The sequence below is a fragment of the Equus asinus genome, chromosome 5, assembly GCF_041296235.1.
Source record: "Equus asinus isolate D_3611 breed Donkey chromosome 5, EquAss-T2T_v2, whole genome shotgun sequence".
Classification (NCBI taxonomy): domain Eukaryota; kingdom Metazoa; phylum Chordata; class Mammalia; order Perissodactyla; family Equidae; genus Equus; species Equus asinus.
The window spans coordinates 63296765-63320317 of record NC_091794.1 but is presented as its reverse complement, the minus strand read 5'-3'; the positions used below and the strand labels follow the sequence as shown (position 1 = coordinate 63320317).

Here is a 23553-nt window from a genome sequence, read left to right as displayed (position 1 = left end):
GAGTCCCAGGGCCATCAAAGCCTCAAGAACTAATGACTGAATAATGACACACAAACTGTAAATCAGAAAACCCATGTAAATAAACTTACCCGGAATAAGGAATGCACTTTTAATCTGTCCCAGGACTTTTAAGCATACACTGTTATGCCATGCACTTTAAACAACAAAATCAGCTAAATACGTGAGTTGAACAGCTGCTGTCTAAAACATCTGCGTGTCCACAGAGAGCGACAGTGAGAACTTCTTGACTTTAACATATGATATGCTAAGACTGAGTCAATTAAAACGTGTTTAGAGCCAGCCCTGATGGCCTAGTTCAAGGTTAAAGTGCAGCACGCTCTGCTGCAGCAGCCTGGGCTCAGCTCCCAGTCACAGAACCACACCACTCACCTGTCAGCAGCCATGCTGTGGTGGCGGCTCACACAGAAGAACCAGGAGGACCTACAACTAGAATATACAACTATGTGCTGGGGCTTTGGGGAGGGAAAGAAAAAGTGTTCAAGTTTGTCAGAGAAATTTCATATCCATATTTTATTTAATGTGAAAAACATAAATGTTACTTAAGGTCTTACTCTGGAGAAAAAGCTATTCCCATAACCTTTCAATGACTTTAGGCAAATTTTCTTTATTCCAACTTAGATTTTTCGTATAGAGATAATCTTCAACATAAACAAGAGTTAAAATCAGTGTTTTAATATTTTTTAAAAATCAAAAGGTAGAAGACAAGAACTCCTTTTGCAGTGTTTTTATTTATCCATGAAGATATGCAATTATCCTAAGTTACAGGACAAGTTTTTGTAATTAATTAGACTATAAGAAAAAAAACATACAAAAAGTTTGTACCACAAAATTACATCCCTAAGTGATTAGGGTCCTCAAAACCAGAGAGAGAAAGTGGCTCACAAGGGTCCCTGCCCAGCAACCTCTCGGAACTAAGGGGAGCACAACACCATCTGCTAATTGTGAAAATGAAGAGCCTTCGTAAAAATATCTTTCAAATATTCCCTACTACAAAAGGGAATGCCTACTAAAATGCCACTGTTCATTCTGCACAAAAACATCCCTTCTATCCCCTCAAAGGGTTTTTGTTTTTTTGCTTTAAGAAAAAGGAAAGACCATCTGCCTAAGATACACTTTGTGAAAACTATCTCAATACAAGATCCCATGTTCTCCTGTCTTTATTTACTGTCCTTCCTGAAGTCTACCTGCACGTTTCAGAGCAATTTTCTCAACTCCACTGTTGACTAGTTTCCTCCAAAGTAGAATTCTTCAGCAATACACAATGCAAAAGACACAGGCATACGCTCTGAAATAGACGCCTTTGAAATATAAATGTAACAACTTTCCAGACCATTATTTTTCTTAATGACTAAACTCTAAATAAAATTTTAAAATGGAGGTTTTTAAATCAATGATGTGTGCGGCCCATTCTCACGACACAGTCATTTAAACGTCTCATCTGCAAAACATAATGCAATAAATTATCAAAACAACACAAAGCCCCATCTGGTTTACAAAATGAAAATCATATAAGCATTATAAAACATGTAGTGCCAAATATTAAAAGTTAAACACTTTCCTGGATAATCTTTTAACTACCTCTTCTTGATCATAAAAGTAACACAGGATCAATGCAGAAAATTGGAAAACAAAGAAAAGCAAAGAAGAAAATTCTTGTAACCTTACCATTTAAAGGAAGTGTTAATATCTGAGGATTTTTCTTGCAGTATTTTTTTCTATTATATACAAGCAACGGGTTTAAGAAATACACATGCCTGCATACTTATCTTGAACAAAATTAGGATATTATATTTGCATTTATATCTTTTGTTAACTTTAACTACGGCACGTTAAGTATCTCTGACTTTAAAAATTCTTCTAAAACATGATTTTAACAACATACTATATGGATGTGTTATAATATATTTAACCATTTCCTTTCTTTGGGACATTTATCTTGTTTCCAATTTTTTGACATAATAAATAAGACTGTCATAAAGATACTTAAAACTCGGAACACTTCTGATTATTCTCTTAAGGTGTACTTCTAGAAGAATTACTATGTTAAAAAGGAATCTGAGATGGCCAAGAACCACCCCCAAAAACACAGCCTTGCTCTACCAAATTTTAACCTATTCAAAATTCAGTCACATGGTGTATATTTACAAACGAATTTTTAAAATCACAAAAAATTCAACATCTAGAAAAATTAGAAATAGCAGAAAATAGAATCACTATTCTATTTTAGCATACACTCGTGGAAAAATATTAATCTTAAACCCCACGTTATCCACTTTAATCTGTTCCAAATGAGTCAGAGAACACAGAATAGCATGTCAGTACGAAAGTTAAGAAAAAGGAAATATGAGAGAGAACAGAAGGGTGAGCTCAGCACAAGGACTTAAGACAAAGACCTTTCTTCCAAAAAATTACAAATACTACAGGTCTCTCTCTCAGAGGGCAATTTAAAACCCAATTCTTTTTTTTTCACCCTTCAATTTAACACTTGATAATCCACCTTTTTAAATTTTCCCATACAAACAAGAATTATAGTAGTTCCAAAGATAACTGTTAGCTCTCAAAACTCAAGAAAAAGACTAATTTCTTAAAAGTTCACACCCAATATCATGAAACAAAATGCTAATGTTTAAAATTTCAAAATAAAGAAACTTTTCTCTCTTTCAATACTTACTCAGTATGGGAAAGTTTTATTTCTTCCCTTTGTCTTGCAGAATAATTTAGGTTCCCACCTAAAATACAAATAAGCATACAATCTTTTCAATATAACTACTGTAAGGAAAATTTAAACATGCATGCACACACACACACACATTTGCACTGATATACCTTCAAGTATCAGAAAAGGCTATGGAAGATGAAAAAAAACATTTATCTCCTGGAACCATTCCAACCAAATACGTGTTTTTTAAGAATCCTTATAGGGGCCGGCCCGTGGCTGAGTGGTTAAGTTCGTGCGCTCCGCTTCAGCGGCCCAGGGTTCAGATCCTGGGCGCGGACATGGCACTGCTCATTAGGCCATGTTGAGGTGGCGTCCCACATGCCACAACTAGGGGGAGCTACAACTAGAATATACAACTATGTACTGGGGGGATTTGGGGAGAAAGAAAAAAAGGCAGGAAAAAGAAAAAGAAGATTGACAACAGTTGTTAGCTCAGGTGCCAATCTTTAAAAAAAAAAGAGTAGGGTACTAATTAAATAAACACAATTTTAAAAAAAAAAGAATCCTTATATATTACAAATAATGACTCCTTAATTTTAGCATTTTTTTTTACTTTGTACTTACATACTGCCTTAGGTTTCGTTAACTGAAACATAGTGTTAATATCCAATAATACCGAAAATTAAGAGAAATTAAAGGAAATGACCTGAAATTATTTAAACAGCATGTGTACACATCCTTCTAAGTACATGACAACTTTGGGGGCAAACCAGTTAGAAAAATTAATAAGTGTAACATCAAAATCTTATAAAGAACAAAGCAAAAACCAAAAATGCATGTAGCATGTATTAGCAAAAAAAAAATCTGTAATTTCTCATTCTATATCAACCACTTTCAACCTTGAAATGAAAACAGCTATAAATTTGTTTACTTATTTTTTTAAATATAAGACAATAACACATGAAGGGCTTTAAGTTATTTAAAAAATGCCACGCTTCTTTATGCTAATATGAAAAGAACATCTAAAATTTTATATTACAAAATTTAAAATGACCTGGCCAGAAAGAACACGACAATAATTTTAATAAATGTGTAGGTCCAGAATACAAAATTCTATGTTACAAAATGAACTGTGTTTCCATCACTACGAACAGTGTCATTCCTACATGAACTGAAGCACTGGCTTCTAAAGAGGCATGCGGACAATCAGGGGGCCCACGACGCGACCCCGGTCACTCTACTCACCTTGGGCATGATTCACCACATAGAGCAAGACCACAGACAAAAGTGACACTGGAAGTGAAAAAAACAGGGCCTTAAAGAACATTTAGTTCTTCCTCATGATTCCTACGTAAGCACAGTTACAAAGTAAACCTTACACAAAATCAAATCTTTATTAACTTACATTTACAAATAAAAACACCATTCACATTCTTTTCCAAAAAGCACTAAAAATAAGTTACACACCATTTTCTCAATGGGCTACCTGAGCCCCGGGATGGCAGGGCCAGAAACAGAGAAGCAGAGACCCCCACAGGAGAAGGGCCGCCCCATCTCAAGGTCACCCCTACCCCTCTCTCCCCTCTCCCCTTGTAAGCACAGGCCCTTCCCACCATCTCCCAAAAACTCCTCCTAGCCCCTCGACTGTTGATCTTTTTCCAGAGAGCCAAACAGAAGTAATCCTTTGTGGGTTTTAGGTCTGAAAACACGACGTCTATTTTACAAATTAACCAAACATTAGAACATGGTGATTAGACGCCCAGAGCCAGTGAAGACGTCACCAAGTCCGGTGCTTGGCTTTTTACCTTAACAAGTGAGGCACACAATCTAAATTAATATGGCAACAAAAACATTTTTAAATGACACAGTGTTTGAGAACCAAATACATATGGAACTAAGGACTGAATCAAACCACATGTTGCACCATCAAAAATAGACAAAACACTTTCATGACCCAGTATTTTGAATTCTTATATGACCCAGTTTTCAAAAACAAATAATCTATTTTTAAAATCTGATGTGCTTACTTCTAAAATTATGAGATAATAAAATGCGTTCACATTATTCATAAGCAATTATCTGCAAATACCACATTTGAAGTATAGATAGTCTGTATCTCCTATAAATGAAATGAAGTCTGATAAAATCATCCCTGGGGTTTGTCATTTTAAACACGTTATCAAAGTATAAAAGACATCTTGATATGTCATATGAGAATTTTTTTCAGATGAACACAATTTATGTGTATGGTAAAGACTATCAATGAAAAAATACTGATTTATTTTTATAGTTTTCAACAGTTTCCTAATGCTTCCTATTTTTAACCAATGAATCATTACAGGTAAAATTAAATAACGGGACAAAGAATGAAGCAATTTAAAACTATCTAGTGAATAAACCATGAGCACTCACATGTAAATCACACCAACTGCACACATTCACACCAGAGACACACTCAGGACCCTTCTAACAGTTCCATTTTCAAGGGGGAAATGTTTCTTAAAAACTATAAATATTTAAAACAATATGAAGCAGATTCCGTTACTGCCTTTAGGGATAGCAATCTCCTGAAAAATGCCTGCGAATCTTCAAAGAACTAGAACGTCACCAGCTGGGAAACTGAGGCACAGGCTAAGAATTAGGCAAGTCTGAGAGCTACATCTTAGGGACTAGGTTTAAAAGAGGTGTAAAGAGAACAATAACAACAAAAACCTAAAAGTATAAACGAGAACATGCTGCTGTGTACTAAAAAAAAACTAAATGTTGCCGCATGGCACACTTACAAGAAACACAGGCGATGAAGAAAACTTCTAGAAACAAATAACCCCGAGTATCCAATATCATGCCAGCAATGATGGAAATGATGGCCAACCCAAGATTCTGAATGGACTGCATGCTACAATTAAGAAATACAAAAACACATTTCATTTCAAAAGTCTTTACACACAGAGTAACAACTCACTACAAACATCAGTTATCTAGGAACTACACACACTCAGTGCTGAGAGAGGTCTGCAACCAGGGATGGCCTGATCAGTTCACACTACTCGACTTGATGCTCAGAGGCCAGGGAGCTCGCCTGACTGAGTGCAGTATGAACTCAACACCTTCCTGCTGAATGCGGGGAAGGGCTATGTGAATACCAACCAGACACATGGTTTCCTGTTCCTGCCCTTTTGGGCCAAAGACCGGAGCCCCCTCCTCACTGAGAAGCCCTCAGACAAACAGGCAGTGGGGTGGTAATGTTAGCAATCGCCTCTTACGGGTTAGCTTAACTCCAGACCTCTTGCTGGAGGCTTGGAATATTTGTTGCCGCAATAATACCATTAATAGATTAACTGACTTTTCCAGTTACACTAGTCCCCCTTAACTGTGAGGGCTATGTTCCAAGACCCCCAGTGGATGCCTAAAACCAGAGATAGTACCAAACCCTACATACACTGTTTTTTCTTATACGTACATACATACCTATGATAAAGTTTTGTTTTGTTTGTGAGGAAGATTCGTCCTGAGCTAACCAGTCTTCCTCTACTGTTTATGTGGGATGCCTCCACAGTATGGCTGATGAGTGGAGTAGGTCCACACCCAGGATCTGAACCCACAAACCCCGGGCCACCAAAGCGGAGTGAATGGAACTTTAACCACTCGGCCATGGGGCCCGGCCCCTATGACAAAGTTTAACTTATAACTTAGGCACAGTAAGAGATTAACAACAGTAACCAATAATAAAGTTGGCTTTGCGGCCATTATTAAGTAAAATAAAGAACTACTTGAACACAGGCACCGCAACATCTCAGCAGTCAGCATGATAACTGAGACGGCTACTAAATGACTAAAGGGGGTGGCACATACAGCATGGACACATTGGACAAAGGGATGATGCACGTCCCAGACAGGACAGAGCGGGATAGCACCAGATTTCATCATGCTACTCAGAACAGGGTGCACTTTAGAATTTATGATGTGTTTATTTCTGCAATTTTCCATTTAATATTTTCAGATCGCAGCTGACCGTGAGTAACCAAAACTGCGGCAAGCAAAACCAGAGATAAGGGGAGACTACTGTATTTTCAGGGTCAAAGCTATCCCAGAAGCCTGAAGATGAGCAGATTCAGGAGACCTGGAGTTCCATATGATAGTTAAATCGATACAGCAGAAAGACATCACATGACCCATGGTGCAAATACTTACAAGCCATATGCAGTTCCCAGCTGATGTTCAGGAACTACAAATGCCACCATTGGCCACAACGCACAGGCAAGTAATGAATAAGAGACTCCCAGCAGACACTACAGAAAGCAACATGGAAAAAGCTAAAAGTCTTATATGAACCAAAAGTAAATTTCCTTTGATGCAGATGAGCAAGAGTAACATAATAACTAATATACAAATACTCATGCAAATGTTATTGCAATTAGGCTAAAACTCAAATTTAACAGAAAAAAGTCCTAGCCCTAACAATATGTCTCTAGTGACAAAATACACACACACTGTTTTAACCATTTTATATTATATGCATATATATATATAACTAGCTGGGCCCAAGGTGCAGTCAATGACCAAGCAAGAAAATAAAACTAATTTGCCAAAAGTTATTACCAATGTTTCAGGCAAGCTAATTATCCAGTATTTATTAGGAATTACAAATTAAGCCATCAAGACAACATCACACCAACAGTCCATTATCTTACCTCTGGGTCATCAACACCCAAATGGAGAGCAGGGCAGAGAACCAACAACCACCACCGGTTGTTAAACATCACCTAATGCTGACTTTTTCTTCAATTAAAAAAGAAACCTTATGATTTAAGTTAAAATAAGATCGTTTACACCTGTCAGATTGGCAAAGATTAAAATAATGCCAATGTCCAACACAGGCAAGGACACTAAAAACAGACACATTCATATGTTACTGGCAAAGTTTAAATGGGTGGACAGTTATTGGAGTTGTCGTTCACAGTATCTATCAAGATGTTACATGTGCAAAGCCTCTGCTACAGCGTTTCCGCTTCTAGGAATCTGTCCCCCAGAATTCTCACCAAGTGCACAAATAAATATACAGGGAAGAAACGCAGCACTTCAGCCTGTGGTCTTAGAAATGACATTCTGAAGAACAATAACACAAACTTGATGAATTCACTATCACTTCTGACCTACTAAGAGTCAAAGACAAAAGAATTCAAAACCATGGATATTGGGCCGACAGCTTTTTTTGGTCACCTATGATGGAATTATTTCTTTTAATGAAATACAAAAAACAAAAATTAAACTAACAAGCATTTGGCTTTTATAAGACTACTTTATTTCAAATTCTATTTCAGCATTAAGATCACTCTGTTAAATAAGACAAATGAAAAGACAAGCACCTTATGCGTGAATATTAATACTGATACTCTGAAAATGTTTTGCAGAAACTGAAATCAAGTTATCGTTCTCTGCACTGTCATAAGCACTCCATCGGAGGAGCTGACTGTGCCTCCGGACATGCACGCAGAGTCCTGGCTGAAGCCCCAAGCCCCCAGGTGCTCATGGAGACATTACCATAGCAATCCAAGGGTTCCACAGCGTCAAGGCCAGCATCAGGTGGGAAGCAAGAGTGGCTGCCACTGCACACAGGACCCAAACAATGTTCCTTCCTGTTTTATCCACCAGGAGCCCAAATACTGGGGACATGGGAGCTGATATGACATAGACAACACTGTCCAGAGAACATACAAGATATTTAATAAAACATGTCACAGCTAAAAAAAAAAAAATGCACAAAGTCCCTAAAACCATCAGGCAAAGCAAACCCTAGCTCATTAATTTAACATTAGCCTAAAACGGTCATCAGTTAACAGAAATATGAAGAGCGGTGCAAGACTTCTTCGGTTTTCCATTAATGCACAGATGGCCACTCAGGATTCAAGTCCCACCAGAGTCTTGGCCTCACAGTGGATGTTACATCACGTAAGTCTTTTTTGTCTCAAACAACTGGCTATAATTAAAGATCCAGGCTATGCACACAATAAGCACTTAGAGAATTAATGAAATACCTGTTAATTGCACTTGCTGCCTCAGATGAAAATCCAAACTTCTCTATAAAGAAAACTCTAAAATAAAGAGAGAGAGAAATAAACACTTTAGAGAGAACTGCTGTTTTTAAAAAATAAAGGCAAAATAAAGCTGAATAAAAATAACTAGGCCTTCTTGATACTGTTTTCCTACCTTATTTGATATTCACCTTCAAGCAATCAGCTAAAGGTTTAGTGTTTATATAAAAACTTCAACTAAATAAAATATACTGATGCCTAGTTTTTCTCCCTTTTACATATATAGCAAACAGTACAAATTTTTCAGTAAACCAAATATATTACTACCAGAAATTGCAACTGCTTCTTTCCCTTAAAAGCAGCACTGAATAGGTTCCTCGCTAAATAACAGATAGGGGGCTTGTTTCAAATTATTTAAAACAACAGCCTGAATTTAAAGGTTATAATTACAAGATGCATCCTCACAAACACACTCACACACTGCTCTGTTTAAGCAGATGCCAATGAAAAAGCAGAGAGAGGGAAAAGATAAAGCAAAGAAGAATTTGCGTTGAACTCTGAATTTGAGTCTGGAGGAACCACAGTCCTAGCAAATGCAAGTGTTCCCAGTCACCGTGAGACAACACGACATCTCCATTCTCAATCAGAGGATTCCTAACCAGGGAATAAAGGGGAAGTGAAAAAGAATACACATCCAAAATCAAGTATTAAAATAAATCTACATTATAAATCAAAACTGTTATTAGGGATCTCTTCAAAAGAATAATAAAAGTATTAAACCAATACTAGGGGACAGCCCAGTGGCGCAGTGGTTAAGTTCGCACGTTCTGCTTCGGCGGCCCGGGGTTCTCCGGTTTGGATCCCAGGTGTGGACATGGCACCACTTGGCATGGCATGCTGTGGTAGGCGTCCCACATATAAAGAGAGGAAGATGGGCACGGATGTTAGCTCAGGGCCAGGCTTCCTTATCAAAAAAGAGGAGGACTGGCAGTAGTTAGCTCAGGGCTGCTCTTCCAAAAAAAAAACCAATAGTAAACCTTAAGCTAAGAAAATCAGCTGTGTCCCAGATGTAAAACAATTCCTGTGTAAATATAAATTATAACCAGAGAAGAAAGATTTACAGCTAAAAACAATTACATTTCTGTGATTGAGCTGTGATTATAATTTAACCAACAAAGATGGAATGCTAGAGAATACTCACTTCCCAAGCCCAATGAAAGGGAACACGGCAACGTAATAGGAGACGCAGATGATAAATATGAGCCACAGGGGTAAGGAGAAGTCCTTCACATCAGTTAACTTAATAACTTCACCTGGGAGAAGGAAGGGAGGCGGGTGTGGGCGTGACCGTCCACATCTATGTCAAGAAGATTTTTCTTTTATCATGTGATTAACATTTGCATTCAGTTTTAAAAAATACTATTCTCAGTAAATTATTGGAAATAGTTTGCGGGATAACTTAAAAAGACATTAGAAAAAGCAAAACCTAAGACTGATACCTACTTCCTGCTCCCTTTCAGGAACACTCATCATTTTGCAAACATACAAAGTACAATCAAGAATGTAAATTATGCCAAAAACACTTAAGGAGAAAGAAAATGTAACCAAAAACTTAGACAAGTGGAAACAGATTTGGAAATAAAAGACACAAGACATGTACTAAGCCTCACTACGTTTATAACACTGCACTAGGAACTTATCTCATTGTAAATTATCTCAAAAAGAACATAATTCCCCAAAGCCCCACTTTTCTTGCATTTATACTTACCTGTTTTTCCTTGTTCTTTATGAAGGATTCTTTCTGCTCTCTGATCCAAGTAAGCAAGGGCCAAGGCACAGATTAGGGAAAGAATACACGTTATACCCCCTATAACAAAAACAGAGAGATTTTTTAAAGAGAACTAGACTGAAGGTTCCTGAAAAGGTGCGCACTGCGCTGACAGAGAAGACCTGCATTCGGATGCCCATGAAAGCTCAGTGACAGACAGGACTGACAGGGAGGAGCTGCATACGGCCAGCACTCAACTGGCCGTCAGCAGTCGCCTTACTGCAGCGTTACCTACCAGGCGGCTGGAGAGAGGGAAAGACCAGAACACACCAGTATAGTCTGCAATGCAGGATAGAGACTCAGGAAAGCTGATAACCAGCTAGCAAATCAGTCGTAATTTCTGAACTCAGTCTGCGCACCAATTATTGATGGATGTCAGGAAACAAATTCCAAAGGCAAAGTCCGGTGCTGGGATACCTCAGCCTCCTTCTCATTCTTTCCCACAGTCTGCAACCCCTGCTCCCAGCCCCTGGCAGCCCAAGGGGCCCGCCTCCCTGCAGCACGGCTCGCTCAGGCTCTCTTTCCCTGAGCATTCAGCATGACTCACGAATGCTGATCTCATAGTAAAGTAAAGCAGGAGAAAAAGGGAATAAAGTTTACACTTACAAAGAATTTTAAAAAGAAGCTTAGTAAAATAAATGAATCCCTAATTGGCTGACATACTATGTGAGTCCACTTGAAAAAGTGCTGAAGTGAGAGTCAGTAGACACAGGTTCCACTTCGGGCACTCACAAGCTGAGTGGTATGGAGAGAGACCCCTCTCTGGGCTGCAGCCTCCCCGTCTGTAAATAAGAGGCTTTGACTTGATGACAACATAGGGCTTTTCTGGCTCTAAAATTCTTTAAAACTCTCAAATTCTCCATGGTAGAGGGAACTAGAAGGAATCCAGAAGAGCCTTTCAGAGGAAGGAAGAGGTTTTAAATAAGGCAAAGAACGTGACAGGAGCGTGCCAGTGTGGCACTGCCTCTCCACTGCCCTCTTTGACCAGGCTGTCCCAAGGAATTCTAAGGAAGGCGAGAGGGCATCAGACATTCCCTGACACCCCACAGGCCTCTGCAAGCAACCACCTGTACACCACGGGGCTCGCCAGACAGCCTGCTGCTCAGAGAAAAGGCACAGGGGGTGAACCCAGAGGGCCTCACACCCAGCAACTGGCACAGCAGAGCCTCCGCTGAGAGAACCTGGGGCCAGAAGGGACCTAGAGAGCTTTGGTCAAACACCTGTATTTTACAGAAAAGAAAAATGAGGCACGGAAGTTAAACTTCCTTGTCCAAATGACGGAACCAGTTAGAGCCAGGACCAGAGCCCAGGCTCCAGCAGGTTTCTTGCCTTATCACATCACCCTTGATCCCGTAACATCTAAGCTCTACAGGCGTCCTAACCGAATGTCATCAGAAGGAAGCAATCTTCCTTCTGCCACAGACCACCAAGGAACACCTCATGGGCATAAGTTCCTGGACTGTCGTCAGAGTTTTCACGCACCTCTCCCCTCTGCTCACCACGACAACACTGAGGTAGATGAGGTGGGAAAAGATCCTCCAATGTAAGAAGTGGAAATAAAAGTACAAATGGGGTTGGACCAGCCTAGTGGCATAGTGGTTAAGTTTGCATGCTTCGCTACAGCAGCCCAGGTTCACGAGTTCAGATTCTGGGCATAGATTTACACACCGCTCATTAAGCCATGCTGTGGCAGTGTCCCACAGACAAAATAGAGGAAGACTGGCACAGATGTTAGCTCAGGGACAATCTTCTTCCAGCAAAAAGAGGAAGATGGGCAACAGGTTAGCTCAGTGCCAATCTTCCTCACCAAAAACAAAGGGGGGGGGGGTGGTGAATGATTCACTATTTCTAATTAGGTCAAAGAACTAGTGAACTGTGCAGGCCAAACTCTAACTGAAGTGGTCTAACCCCAGTTCCAGCGTTCCTTCCACTGCCACAATACTTCCCATGACATGCATTCAGAAGAGAAAACGTGAGACATCAAGATTCACTAACCGATTATAAGTGTGACCCCAAGGGTTGTGGGACCAGCAGAACCCAGCAAAGCTTCAACTTGAGAGTACAGCCATCCCATAAGGTTCATGTTCACGGTACTGCCCTGAAAAAGAAGGGAAAATCAACAAAATTTTCATTTATATCTCTGCCTCGTTTGAAAAAAGGATATGAGATGGCTTGAAGAAATAGGTACAAGTAGGATCCAGATTAAACAAGAGATAAATTTTCTTAAAAACACAAGGGAAAAAACAAAAGCCGCAGATGACTACACAAAAAAATACCAATTTATAGAAAATGCTAGAATTCAAAATAGCACAGTACACTAATAACTTCCCAGTAACCAAAGCAAAAATGAAATATGCTGAGTTACAAAACTCACAGGGTACTACAACAAAAATAAACCTTAGCTCAGAAAATGCACAGCTTTTCCTAGTATTGACAACTGAAAAAAAAAAGAGTCATACTCTGAATGTCCATAAGACAGTAAAAGGTATAGCGGATAATATCTTCACTCATTTAGCACTTACTGAGGCCTGATTCCATGCCAGTCACTGTTCTAGGTATTGGGGATGTGTGATAAAGAATAAAACAGAAGAACTTCCAGCTCTCATAGAGCTTATATTTTCGGGAGATGGAAGAGGTAAAATATGTAGTATATTAATCACAGTAAGTGCTTTAAAAAGTAAGGAAAAAATAAAACAGGGAAGGAGAATATAAATGGGTGGAGGCATCAATAAGAACATGACTTTCGAGTAAAACCTGAAGGAAGTTAGCTGTGAGATCTGGGGGAAAAGCATCCTGGCAAAAGAAACTGCCAGTGCACAGGCCCCAAGAGGAACGGCAAGGAGGGCAGAGGCTGGAAGAGCACAAATGAAGAGGGGAGGGGTTGAGATGAGGTCCCAGGGAGGAAATAGTGGGGAGGTGAGCTATAGGTAATAACAAGGACTTTGGTTTTTATTCTGTGTGAGATGGGAAGACACTGAGGTTTTGAGCCGAGGAGCAGCATGATCCCGTATGTTTTAACAGACTCGCTTTGGCTGCTATATTCAAAACGGGCTACAAGTGGGGAGGAAGGCAGAAGCAACGCTATGGGTTAGGCTCTACTGCAAGAATCCGCAACAGAGACGAGGGCTCTCAGACTAGCGTGGTTAGCAGTGGGCATGGTGGGAAGTGGTCGGAATATGGATATATTCTGATGGTAAAGCTAACAGTTAGATTTGCCAAGAGAAAATATGTGGAGTATGGGAGGAAAAAAGAAGAGGAACATTTCAGGATGACACTAAAGTTTTCGTCTGAGTAACTGGAAGAAAAGGGTTGCCTATAACTGAGCATGAGCAAACCAGCGCCTGTGCTGGGTGGCGGATGGCAGGTAGATATCGAGAGCTAGGTGCTGTCATGTCAGGTGTGATCCACCTGCTAGGCATCCAAGGAGAGACGTCAAGTAGGAAGCTGCATGTATGGGTGTGGGATTCAGGGGAAGATCTGGACAAGTGACACATTCAGAAGCAAAAACATGCTATTTAAAACCTCAAAGGTAGATAAGATCACCACGAAAGTGAGTGTGGAAGAGAAGACATCCAAGAACCAAGCTTTGGGGCACTCCCACATCTAAAGGGTGAGAAGACTGAGACGGAACCAGCAAAAGAGGGAGAGGAGGAGCAGACAGAAAGGCAAGAGGAGAACCCTGGGACTGCAGTGTCCTGGACCCAAGAGGAGAAAGCCAGGAGGGGGAATGTCAACCATGCCCAATGCTGCTGATGGGCCAGACTCTCAAGACTGAGGATGGAACAATCCTCAACAGTCTTCTCACAGCAAACACAGCAGCTAATTTCACATGCCTATTTCCTACAACACACTTAGCCAGAGGCACTACTCAGATGAGCAAGAAGGTAAACGGAGTCCTCCAGGAAACCTTCCCCAATGTCATCAAAAACACAAGCTCCTCAAAGGCAGGGATGTCACCTTAAATAATCCTTTAATTCTAAAATGCCTAACATGACCTGGCTTAGCAAGTATGCAGTAAATATTTGTCAAAATAATTAATTTAAAGTAACAAATTACAAAGGAAAATCAAAGGGTGCTGAACTTTCAAGCCCCAACTAAGACTTGAATAATAAGAAAAATGAGAAGTACACGACCTGAAGGTGTTATGAACACAGTTCACGCATCTAAACTCCAACAAACTGACAGCTCAGGCAAAGAGAACAGTCACAAAGAAGGAACGCCAGAGCCTCTGTGACCGTCCTGAGGACGCACAGGGACAGAAGTGCAGAAACATGACTGCGTCTACTCCGCAGCTCTGTGATGGGATCCTCTGGTCCCCGCATCTCACAAGGACCCTAAACACACAAGGCAGAGTAAGCAGAGCCACCCTGGCCGCCCAGGCTCAGCTCACCCCACCGCCTCCTCAGGTCTCCCCACCACTCCAACAGCCCCACCCGCCTCCTAGAAGCCCGAGATTCCTTTCTAAAAACTGAGGGCGCCTCAGGACACAGCTGAATGGACAACAACTGATTTGTGGTCACACAGAAAAGAACCTGAAGATCTCTAGTAGCCACGATGATGTCACTGAGAATGAGTCTTGCTCAACTGATCCTAGCTCCTTCTCTAAGGAGTTACTAGACGACAAGATCAACAAATTGCCAGGCATATCTTGACTTGCACAAGATGCATTAATGAAGTACTCAGAATATTATTTAGATAATATGGGAATAACATTTAGAAATTGCGGATAAAATTTAGAAAATATGGGAAACCACACTAGTTATCAAAGAATTACAAGTTAAAATAATATTTAGGTGTTTCCTATCAAATTGATAAAATGACTTTTTTTAAAGTAATAATAGCCTGCACTGTCAAAGCTATAATAAAAAGGATTCTCTCATATCCCATGGATGGGGATTTGAACGTCTCTGAGAGGATAATGTGGAAATATGTGTCAACAGTCCTAAGAAACCCGCATAAACCCTCTGACTCAAAAATAATTCCATGCCTAGCAAGCTAGCCTCAGGAAACAAGCAGAGACGCAGACAAGTTTTACAGAGTGTCACACAACAGTGCCATTTATAACAGCGAAAAATTAAAAAGAACCCACAGGTACAAAAATATAGGAATGTTATATATGTAACATACATAGGTGTTAAATATTTCGAACAATAAAATATTACGTTAAAAACTTCTTGTACTGGATTTCTTCTTACCTAAAATATGTTAAAAGCATCTTCATGCCATTTATTAGTCTTGGAAAGCTTGATTTTTAATGGTAAGGATTTTTTTAAAAACCTCTATTCATAGGAGTTTATGAGGAAAAAACCTAAAGGGGTTTGGGACGGTCAGAACACCCTACAGGTTGCATTAATAAAAGCATAATGCTGTTCTCCTGGGTGCCGTCTTTCAGACCAAACCTAAAACACCATGATCCTTTCCAGGTTGCAAATGCCGGGAGCAGTGGCCACCCGTGCTCAGTCCAGAGAGGTGTGAGCACCACGGTCAGGCACCCGAAACCCACATCATGCGGCTTAGACAAACACAGAAAATGAGCATGTCTGACCAAGAACTTAAGAGCTGCCTTCATAAGCAAAGTGCTGGCGCACAGCAGAGGAAATGAACATTAACCAGAGGACAAAGTCAGAGCCGTCCATCACGCTACTCGCGCAGGCGGCCTTCACCGCTGTGTGAGGCTGAGCTCTACGAAGTTAGCCGGAGAAGGTGGGCCGCCCATCACAGCGAGCTTCCAATCACTGCGAACGGCAGGCAGAGCCTGGAGGAGCGTACGTGAAGACTTTCACAGCAGCAATGCCGAAATGGGGAAAGAAATCAGACAACAAAACCTGTCGGATCCCTCCCACTGAGCCGGTTCTTTGAACTAATGAATGTGCAATTAGCCAGCCATTTTAGTCTATACCCCAAGTTAAATACAGTTAGAAACACCTTAATTAAAGTAAGGTAAATGCTATACTATGGTCTAGAGAAAAATATTAAAAATCAGTACCTAATGTATCATTTGCAAACACACTTCATCCTGAAATTTTTAAGAGATAATCACAACATTCAATCTTTTGCTTGCTGTTGGGCTTCATTAGGTTTATCATACTTACAATTCTAGCCATGCTAAGCTGGAGTCCAAACACCAAATTTAATTCTTTGCCTTTAAACCAACTCACAGCATATGTATTCTGGGCAACTGCTAAGGACTCCCCACCAATCCTAAAAATGAAGAAAGGAAGAAAAGTCACAGCTTTTCACAGTCAGCAATGCAGCAGGTTTAAAATTTTGACACCCCTCTAATCAAAGGTCTATGCCCCTCCCCTGCATCCAGCTGGGCTTGTGATGGCTTCAACGAACAGAACATGGCAGGGCAGCACTGTGTGACACCAAGGCCAGGTCATAAAAGGTGACATCTGCCTTTTCACTCCAACATTCACACTTGGAGCCCTGAGCCACCTCGTAAGAAGTCCACCCTGAGCCTGCCACACTAAGAGAAAGCCAAGCCACAGAAAGAGTCCACGTTTAGGTGCTGCGGCCCGCAGTGCTCGTCTTCATGTCATCCCAGCCCAGGCACCAAACATGACAGTCAACAAGCTTTCAGATGATTCCAGCCCCTAGTCTTCCACAAATCTCTCCAGCTGGGGCTGCAGACATCAGCTACACAGATAAGCAGCCCCTGCTGTACCCCGAACCCAGGAATCCAAATTCCTGACCCACAAAGCCCGCACACACAAGGTAACGGTGGTTCTAAACTGCTAAGTGTTGGGGAATTTGACATGCCGCAGTGATACCCACGACAGGCAATAAAAGGAGTCTGAGTTCCACATCACCATCTATGTTATATAAAACGTTCACGTGGGGAGAGTGGTCCATACTTTATGGAAGCACAGATACTCCGTCTTTTCAGGCCGATACCCTCCATGTTCAACATTCTCCTACCGCCCGGGTTTTAACTTTCCTTCTGTAAGTTCTACATATTGATCATCCCCTGCTCCAGGCCTTGAGCTAGGCGTTTCCTCTCCTCCGTATCCTAACACTGAGCCCTCCTCACCACTCTGTCCTGGTCCAAAGACATCTCCTGTCTCCTCTACTAACCCAAATCTTACACTGACGTCAGGCCCACTTGGTCCATGAGGCCACTTCCAACGACACTTCCATCTCTGAATCCCTTTCATATTTTTATGTACATTTTATTTTTTCTCTCTCACTTAGAGCACTTTTTGGGGTATCTCACATATGGCTACATGTCTCTGGTACCTGTGCAAAGCTTGAATAAGTTACGTCATCTGTGTCCCTCGGCAGGAAGCCCAAGGCTGGACTCAGAATGGGCTCACTGAACAACACGAAATTCATGAGGGGCAATCGGTCTACTGGTTGCTCATTCAAGATGCTTGACAGCGTCCAAAAGGACCTGTGCCTCACCCACTAAGACAGAGCAAAATCTTCCTGAGTCACCAGCCTAGAAATCGATGGTCTGTAGTTTTCTAAACGAGGTTTAAACCAGAGTCTTCAACACAACAGCAATCACGCAGGAGACTGTCATTCCTGGGGAAGCATTTAATATTCAAGTCCCACACAGTCAACCATGCCCACTCAACATCGCTGCTTACTTTAAAGGAAAATTAAGACAACTAATGAACAGCCTTATTTATATGTAGCTAGATTTCAAGGATATGAAGTAATTCTCCAAAAGAGACAAGTTTTTGTAAATGTTTAATAAACTGATAGATGAACACTAAAACAATAATATATTAGAATAAATGAAATTATGCATAACTTACCCAAACACAAATCTTCCAAATTCCATCAGCCAAAAAGCATTAAAGATTCCACCCAGAGCAAACACCACCTAGAATGCAGAATCAGTGCAAAAATAAACTCAAGGTATGCAAGAGAAATAGCAACTTACGATGCGTCACAACTTCCACAACAGTGGTAATGTTCCTTCTCAGTGAATGTCACTGCTCGTCTGTCTCGAGGCTTAACACGGCCTTGTGGTATGCTGCACAGGCACACACGGACCCTGCTTAACACGGCCTTGTGGTATGCTGCACGGGCGCACATGGACCCTGCTTAACACGGCCTTGTGGTAGCATGCTGCATGGGCACACACGGACCCTGCTTAACACGGCCTTGTGGTATGCTGCACGGGCACACACGGACCCTGCTTAACACGGCCTTGTGGTATGCTGCACGGGCGCACACGGACCGTGCTTAACATGGCCTTGTGGTATGCTGCACGGGCGCACACAGACCCTGCTTACTTAAGTAGGCATTCATTAAACATATCTTTGCTGGTGGAGTTAGACAAGAACTCAAAAGTCACTGCCACATAATGTCAACGAATGACAGTGATTGTTTAGGCCTTTCTTACCTGCCCAATGCAAACAAAGCAGCTAAAAATAATGGTGCCCCATCTGAGAGAGAGAAAGAGAGAGAGAGTAAATTAAAAGGATGTTACCAAGTCCTTCAGGAAAAAATTCACTTTGGTTTTCTTTGACCCCTCCGCATTCCCTCCAAGGAAAGAAAATGAGGTGCTGGTCTGCCCCTAAAGTGAGCAGCTTTCCTAGGCTGAATGCTAATCTACACAAGTCTTGACTTCTAAGAGGATTCTAGAGCCTTCAGTAATGACATATGCTGATTTAAGCTACTATCACCTCTTAAAAAAACCTACTAAACAATCTTTAAGAAATTTCCAGGGTTCCCATTTAAAAAGAGAGATTATAAAATTTCTATTAAGTTTAGGATTGATTCCAAGGAATTCTAAATTAAGTGGTTACAATTCTTGATAACTAAAAACTATTTTTAAAAGGACAAATACCAACCAGAAATCTGCCTCTAACGTTGCGCACTTTGAGTATCTGATTAATGTTTCCCCAGAGTGACAGCATCCGGCATTAGAAAAGTCCTTAGAGATGTGGGGAGTAAACCGTCTTCAGAAATTCAAACCCCTCTCAAGATCCTGGTGAAATGGCCATACCACGTTCCACTGAATGCTCTCCAACACTAGAAACTCACCGTGGTCCCAAGGCAATTCACGGCCCCTGCTCTCAACCCGACCAAGCAAAGTCTTCATCGTACTAAGTGGAATCTGTCCCCGTGAAGTTTCAGGCTAATTCTATCCCTATACACCAAGTGAAATAAATTTAATTCCTCCTTTAACTCTTCAAAATGTTTAAAAGTTAGTCCCCAAATCTAAACATTGACAGTTTCTTCAATTCTTTTCCACCAGACATGGCTGGAAAACTCGTCATTTTGCCCTCTGCCTTCTGAAAACATTCCCAGTCTACATTCCTCTTAACGACACACTGACACCACACACGATCACAAGGACGAAAAGTGGCAGAGCTCACAGTGCTACTCCTTCCTCAGCATCTAACAGAACTGGTCACAAAAAGTTCCATGTCCAAAGAAAGGCAGAAAGAGAAAATTTCTCTGGGGCTGGAAGAGGCCGATACTAGGCACGTGCAAACCCTGAACCTCCACCTCTCTCAGTCCTCACGACCACCTCGTCAGGCAGGAATTACCGTCCATATTCACCGATAAGGAAACTGAAGCTCAGGAAGCTACAACAGCTCCGAGGAGCTGGGAAGTTGAGCAAGTGGGAACAATGGGATTCAGACCCTGGGGTGCCTGCTTCCAAGTGAGGGCATAATTTACCTTTAGAGAACTGAGTTACTTTATTCCTGGAGCAGCATTTACTCATCCCAACCTTAACTGAAACACCAAGTTTCAAAAACCAATTCCAGAGACAAAAAAAATCATAAAAAAAATAATAAAGCAGATTATCATAATCAATACAGCGTTTATTCAGTTCTTTTTAGAAATACCTTAATCTAGTTCTGTGTTTTCCTAATAATGAGATTTTACCCATAGGTGAGATTTTTTTCAAGCTTACCGTATTCCAAACACTCGGTCTATCAAAAAGCCACCAAAGAAACACAAAACTACATTGGGCCAAGAATACCAGGCATAGAGCAGCATGAATTTCGTGGTATTCACCTGCATATCCTATATGGAAAGAAAATAAAACTATTTTTTTCCAAACAGTTAAGTTTAGCAACTAACAATGACAACATTCTTTCTGTGTAGGGTAGGAGTTTCTTCATCATTTGTGCTCACTAAGTGCTCTGAGAATCTCCTGAGGGCCATGGCCCCACCTGGGAACCCTGGGAAGCCCCTGAGTCCACATGCCATTTCAGAGGCTTCGTGGAGCCCAGGATCAATCAGACCCCCCACTACAGGAGCACCTCCATCTGCATCTGCCTGTGTCTTCTCTATTCTTACTCCCCATAGACTACCTGTACTGGGGTTCCCCCTACATGGAAAAGGGGAATCCTAGCCTATTCCTACCCGCTCCCAACTTCTTCTTTTTTCCCTTTCATTCTAGAATGTGAAGGACCAATCTAGGCATTTCTCCCTGCCCAAAGGCAAAAAACTTAGAAAGAAAAAAACTATCTAAATACAGGAGAAACTTTAAACATCAAACATAATTTTTTAAAACCAGACTAAAATACTGATATAAACAATACTCTGCAACCAGTACCCACATTTAATAAATGAAATAACAACAAAAACTTATTTAAGAGAGCAAAAGGCTATCTTACCAAATCATCTGTCATTCAGATGATTACACAATGCAAGAGTGAAATGCAGCAAAAATCTGCTAATATTTTTTGGCAATATTGTAGAAACAGCACTTTATTTATCTAAGGTGTGAAACGACATCAAGTCACCAGTGCCGTAAATGAATTCCTTGTGGCCAGTCATTCCAACTCAAGAACACTCCTTGCTGCACAGATCTGGTGGCCAGAGATGTCAACACAGATTCATCAGACTGTTTCAGACTAGGCAACGTGCGACGGGACGACGCCTCCACAGCTAAACCTGCTCCAGAGTCAACAAAAGGAACAAAGGTGAAAAAGCAACTTACCCGCTTAAACTGACTCTGAAGCGCAGCAGGATTATCATAGCAAAAATAGCTGCCTAGAAAAAGGAAGAGCAAATCGTTTACAGTAATACTACTACCCACAAACAAGTCTCAAGGTGCAATTACTACTCAAATGGTGATTTTAAATGTTTACATTAGGCTCTCGGGGCCTGACACCAGGGAAACATTTTGGACCACTTCCTTGTCCGCTAATATTTTCCAGGTTGTAGCCAAACACAAGGAGAGAAAACATGCCAGATGGTTTACAAATCATTAGTGAGGAAATACTGGGAACCTGGACGAAGTTAACCAACAACTAACTGTTCTTCCACTTGACTTGCATCATGCTGCATAACGTCTATTATTAGCATCCTCACGAAGCAGCTATACTTCCCCCTTATTTAAAGCTAGCAAAACACAAACGCTAAACATTTCACGGACACTCTCCTAGCAAAGGTACCTGAAGTCATCACTTATTTTGAGAGCAGAAAAATGGAGTTTAACTACTGTGACTAAACCAATATTTGAAACAAGAGTTATAATTCTACAAATAGAACACTCAAGACCAAATAATTTAGCGAAGACACCACCAAGAATGAAGAAATGAAGAGAAAAAAGAGGTCTAAAGGATTAAATTGAAACATAATAATAATGTCTGCTGGGGAGTAAGAAAGAAGTGGAGAGAGGTATGACATTCACGCACTCAGATTTATTTCTAAAGTAATATAACTGACAGATTTTTGCAGGCCACAAGATAATACCGCCTCCATTTCTCCATTAACTCTCTCTAGAGTACATATCAGAAGCTACTGGTTCAAAACAAAGAAAACTGTCACTAGAAAAGTATGAATCTGGTTTCTGAAACCCAGGCAGATAACTATAATTTACCAAAAATAATCTGCCTGCTGCCGTAGCGGCAATCTTAAGTATTTTGTGTTGTTCTTGTTTTTTGTTCCTAAACCTAGAAATTTGTGATTCCTGTTTTAATCGTCATAAGAGATACCAATGTCATATTTTAAGGTTAATGGATGGGCATGATCTTTCCACAAAGAGGGCAGGGGGACAGAGAGAGCCGCCAAGAAACTAAAGCTCAAAGCATCCTTCATCCCTACTTATATATTCCATCACCAGCATAAAGTTATCACCATAGTATTTCTAAACCTACTGATTACACTGGTTCCAGTGAGCCCCCTGAAAAACTCGTTATTTTGACACCAAATACTGACATTAGCATGTCGCTGAAACACAGGCAGATGTTTTAAAAATTATCTCAGGAAACTGCCTTCATAGTCATCAGATTTTGTAACCGACACCAAACACCGCCAAGCCTACCACAAGTCCAATCCAGAAATACTGCTTCACAGTGGAGGAAAGGCAGAGGACACATCTACCCACTGAAGCCATCAGACAGACAGACTCCTACATTTCCCCAAGGAGGGTGTCACACCTATGAAGGACTACCAAATTATTCATTCAAAAAAAGGAGGAGACAGTTAAACTTTCCTGAATTCCTTCGGAACAAAGTGTCCTGAGAGAGGAACCTTGCCCATTCAGGGGCTCCTTCACGTCTACGGCCCCGGGCCCGAGCTGCTAGCCTCTAGGACTTCCTGGAGAGCAAAGGCGCGGGACAAACGCGCCCGGCTCGGTCCCCTGCCCCCACCTTCGGGACGCCGCTAGCTAGCACGTCCAAGGGTCGGGTGGGGTCGCGAAGGGAAAGGAAGGGAGCCCAGGAGCCTCAGCCAGAAGCTGCACGACGGCCGCGTAGCCGCGGGCGCTCGGCGCGGCCCTCGCGCTCCCGGGGAGCCGCGAATGCCCGGCTCCCAGCCCCCGGCCCGGCCGCCGGCTCACCGAAGCCCAGGAAGCACATCAGCAGCAGCACCAGCAGCCGGTGCGCCAGGCGGCCGGGGTCGCAGAGGGCCGGCAGCGCGCTGGGCGCGCCGGGGCCGCCCGCCAGCAGCGCCCGCGCCTCCTCCTCCTCCTCCTCCATCGAGCCGGCCGGGCACCGACGAGCGACAGCAGCCGGCCCAGGGCGGAGTGCGGTCACATGGCGGCGCGGCGCACGTGACGCCACGGGGGTCACGCGGGGCTACGCTCACGTGGG

At 41.7% G+C, this 23553-nt stretch overlaps 1 protein-coding gene across 5 annotated transcripts; it reads right to left on the bottom strand.

Annotated features, from left to right (window-relative positions):
- Positions 1-605: 605 nt before the first annotated feature.
- Positions 606-23553, bottom strand: MFSD1 (major facilitator superfamily domain containing 1). Of its 5 annotated transcripts, XM_044770962.2 has the most exons (16): positions 23301-23553; positions 21456-21508; positions 20421-20533; positions 18897-18939; positions 18304-18371; positions 16633-16741; positions 12536-12638; positions 10481-10579; positions 9914-10025; positions 8716-8772; positions 8222-8378; positions 6872-6969; positions 5464-5576; positions 3926-3973; positions 2693-2750; positions 606-1459 (listed from the first exon to the last, which is right to left on the bottom strand). In XM_044770962.2, the coding sequence occupies exons 1-16, from the start codon at positions 23437-23439 to the stop codon at positions 1456-1458; spliced, it is 1374 nt and encodes a 457-aa protein (XP_044626897.2). In that variant the 5' UTR covers positions 23440-23553; the 3' UTR covers positions 606-1455. The 5 variants fall into 5 exon arrangements, with proteins under 5 accessions (XP_044626897.2, XP_044626900.2, XP_014693098.3 ...); XM_044770965.2 differs by lacking the exon at positions 20421-20533 and having other exon boundaries at positions 23301-23523; XM_014837612.3 differs by lacking the exon at positions 606-1459 and having other exon boundaries at positions 2689-2750; positions 23301-23525.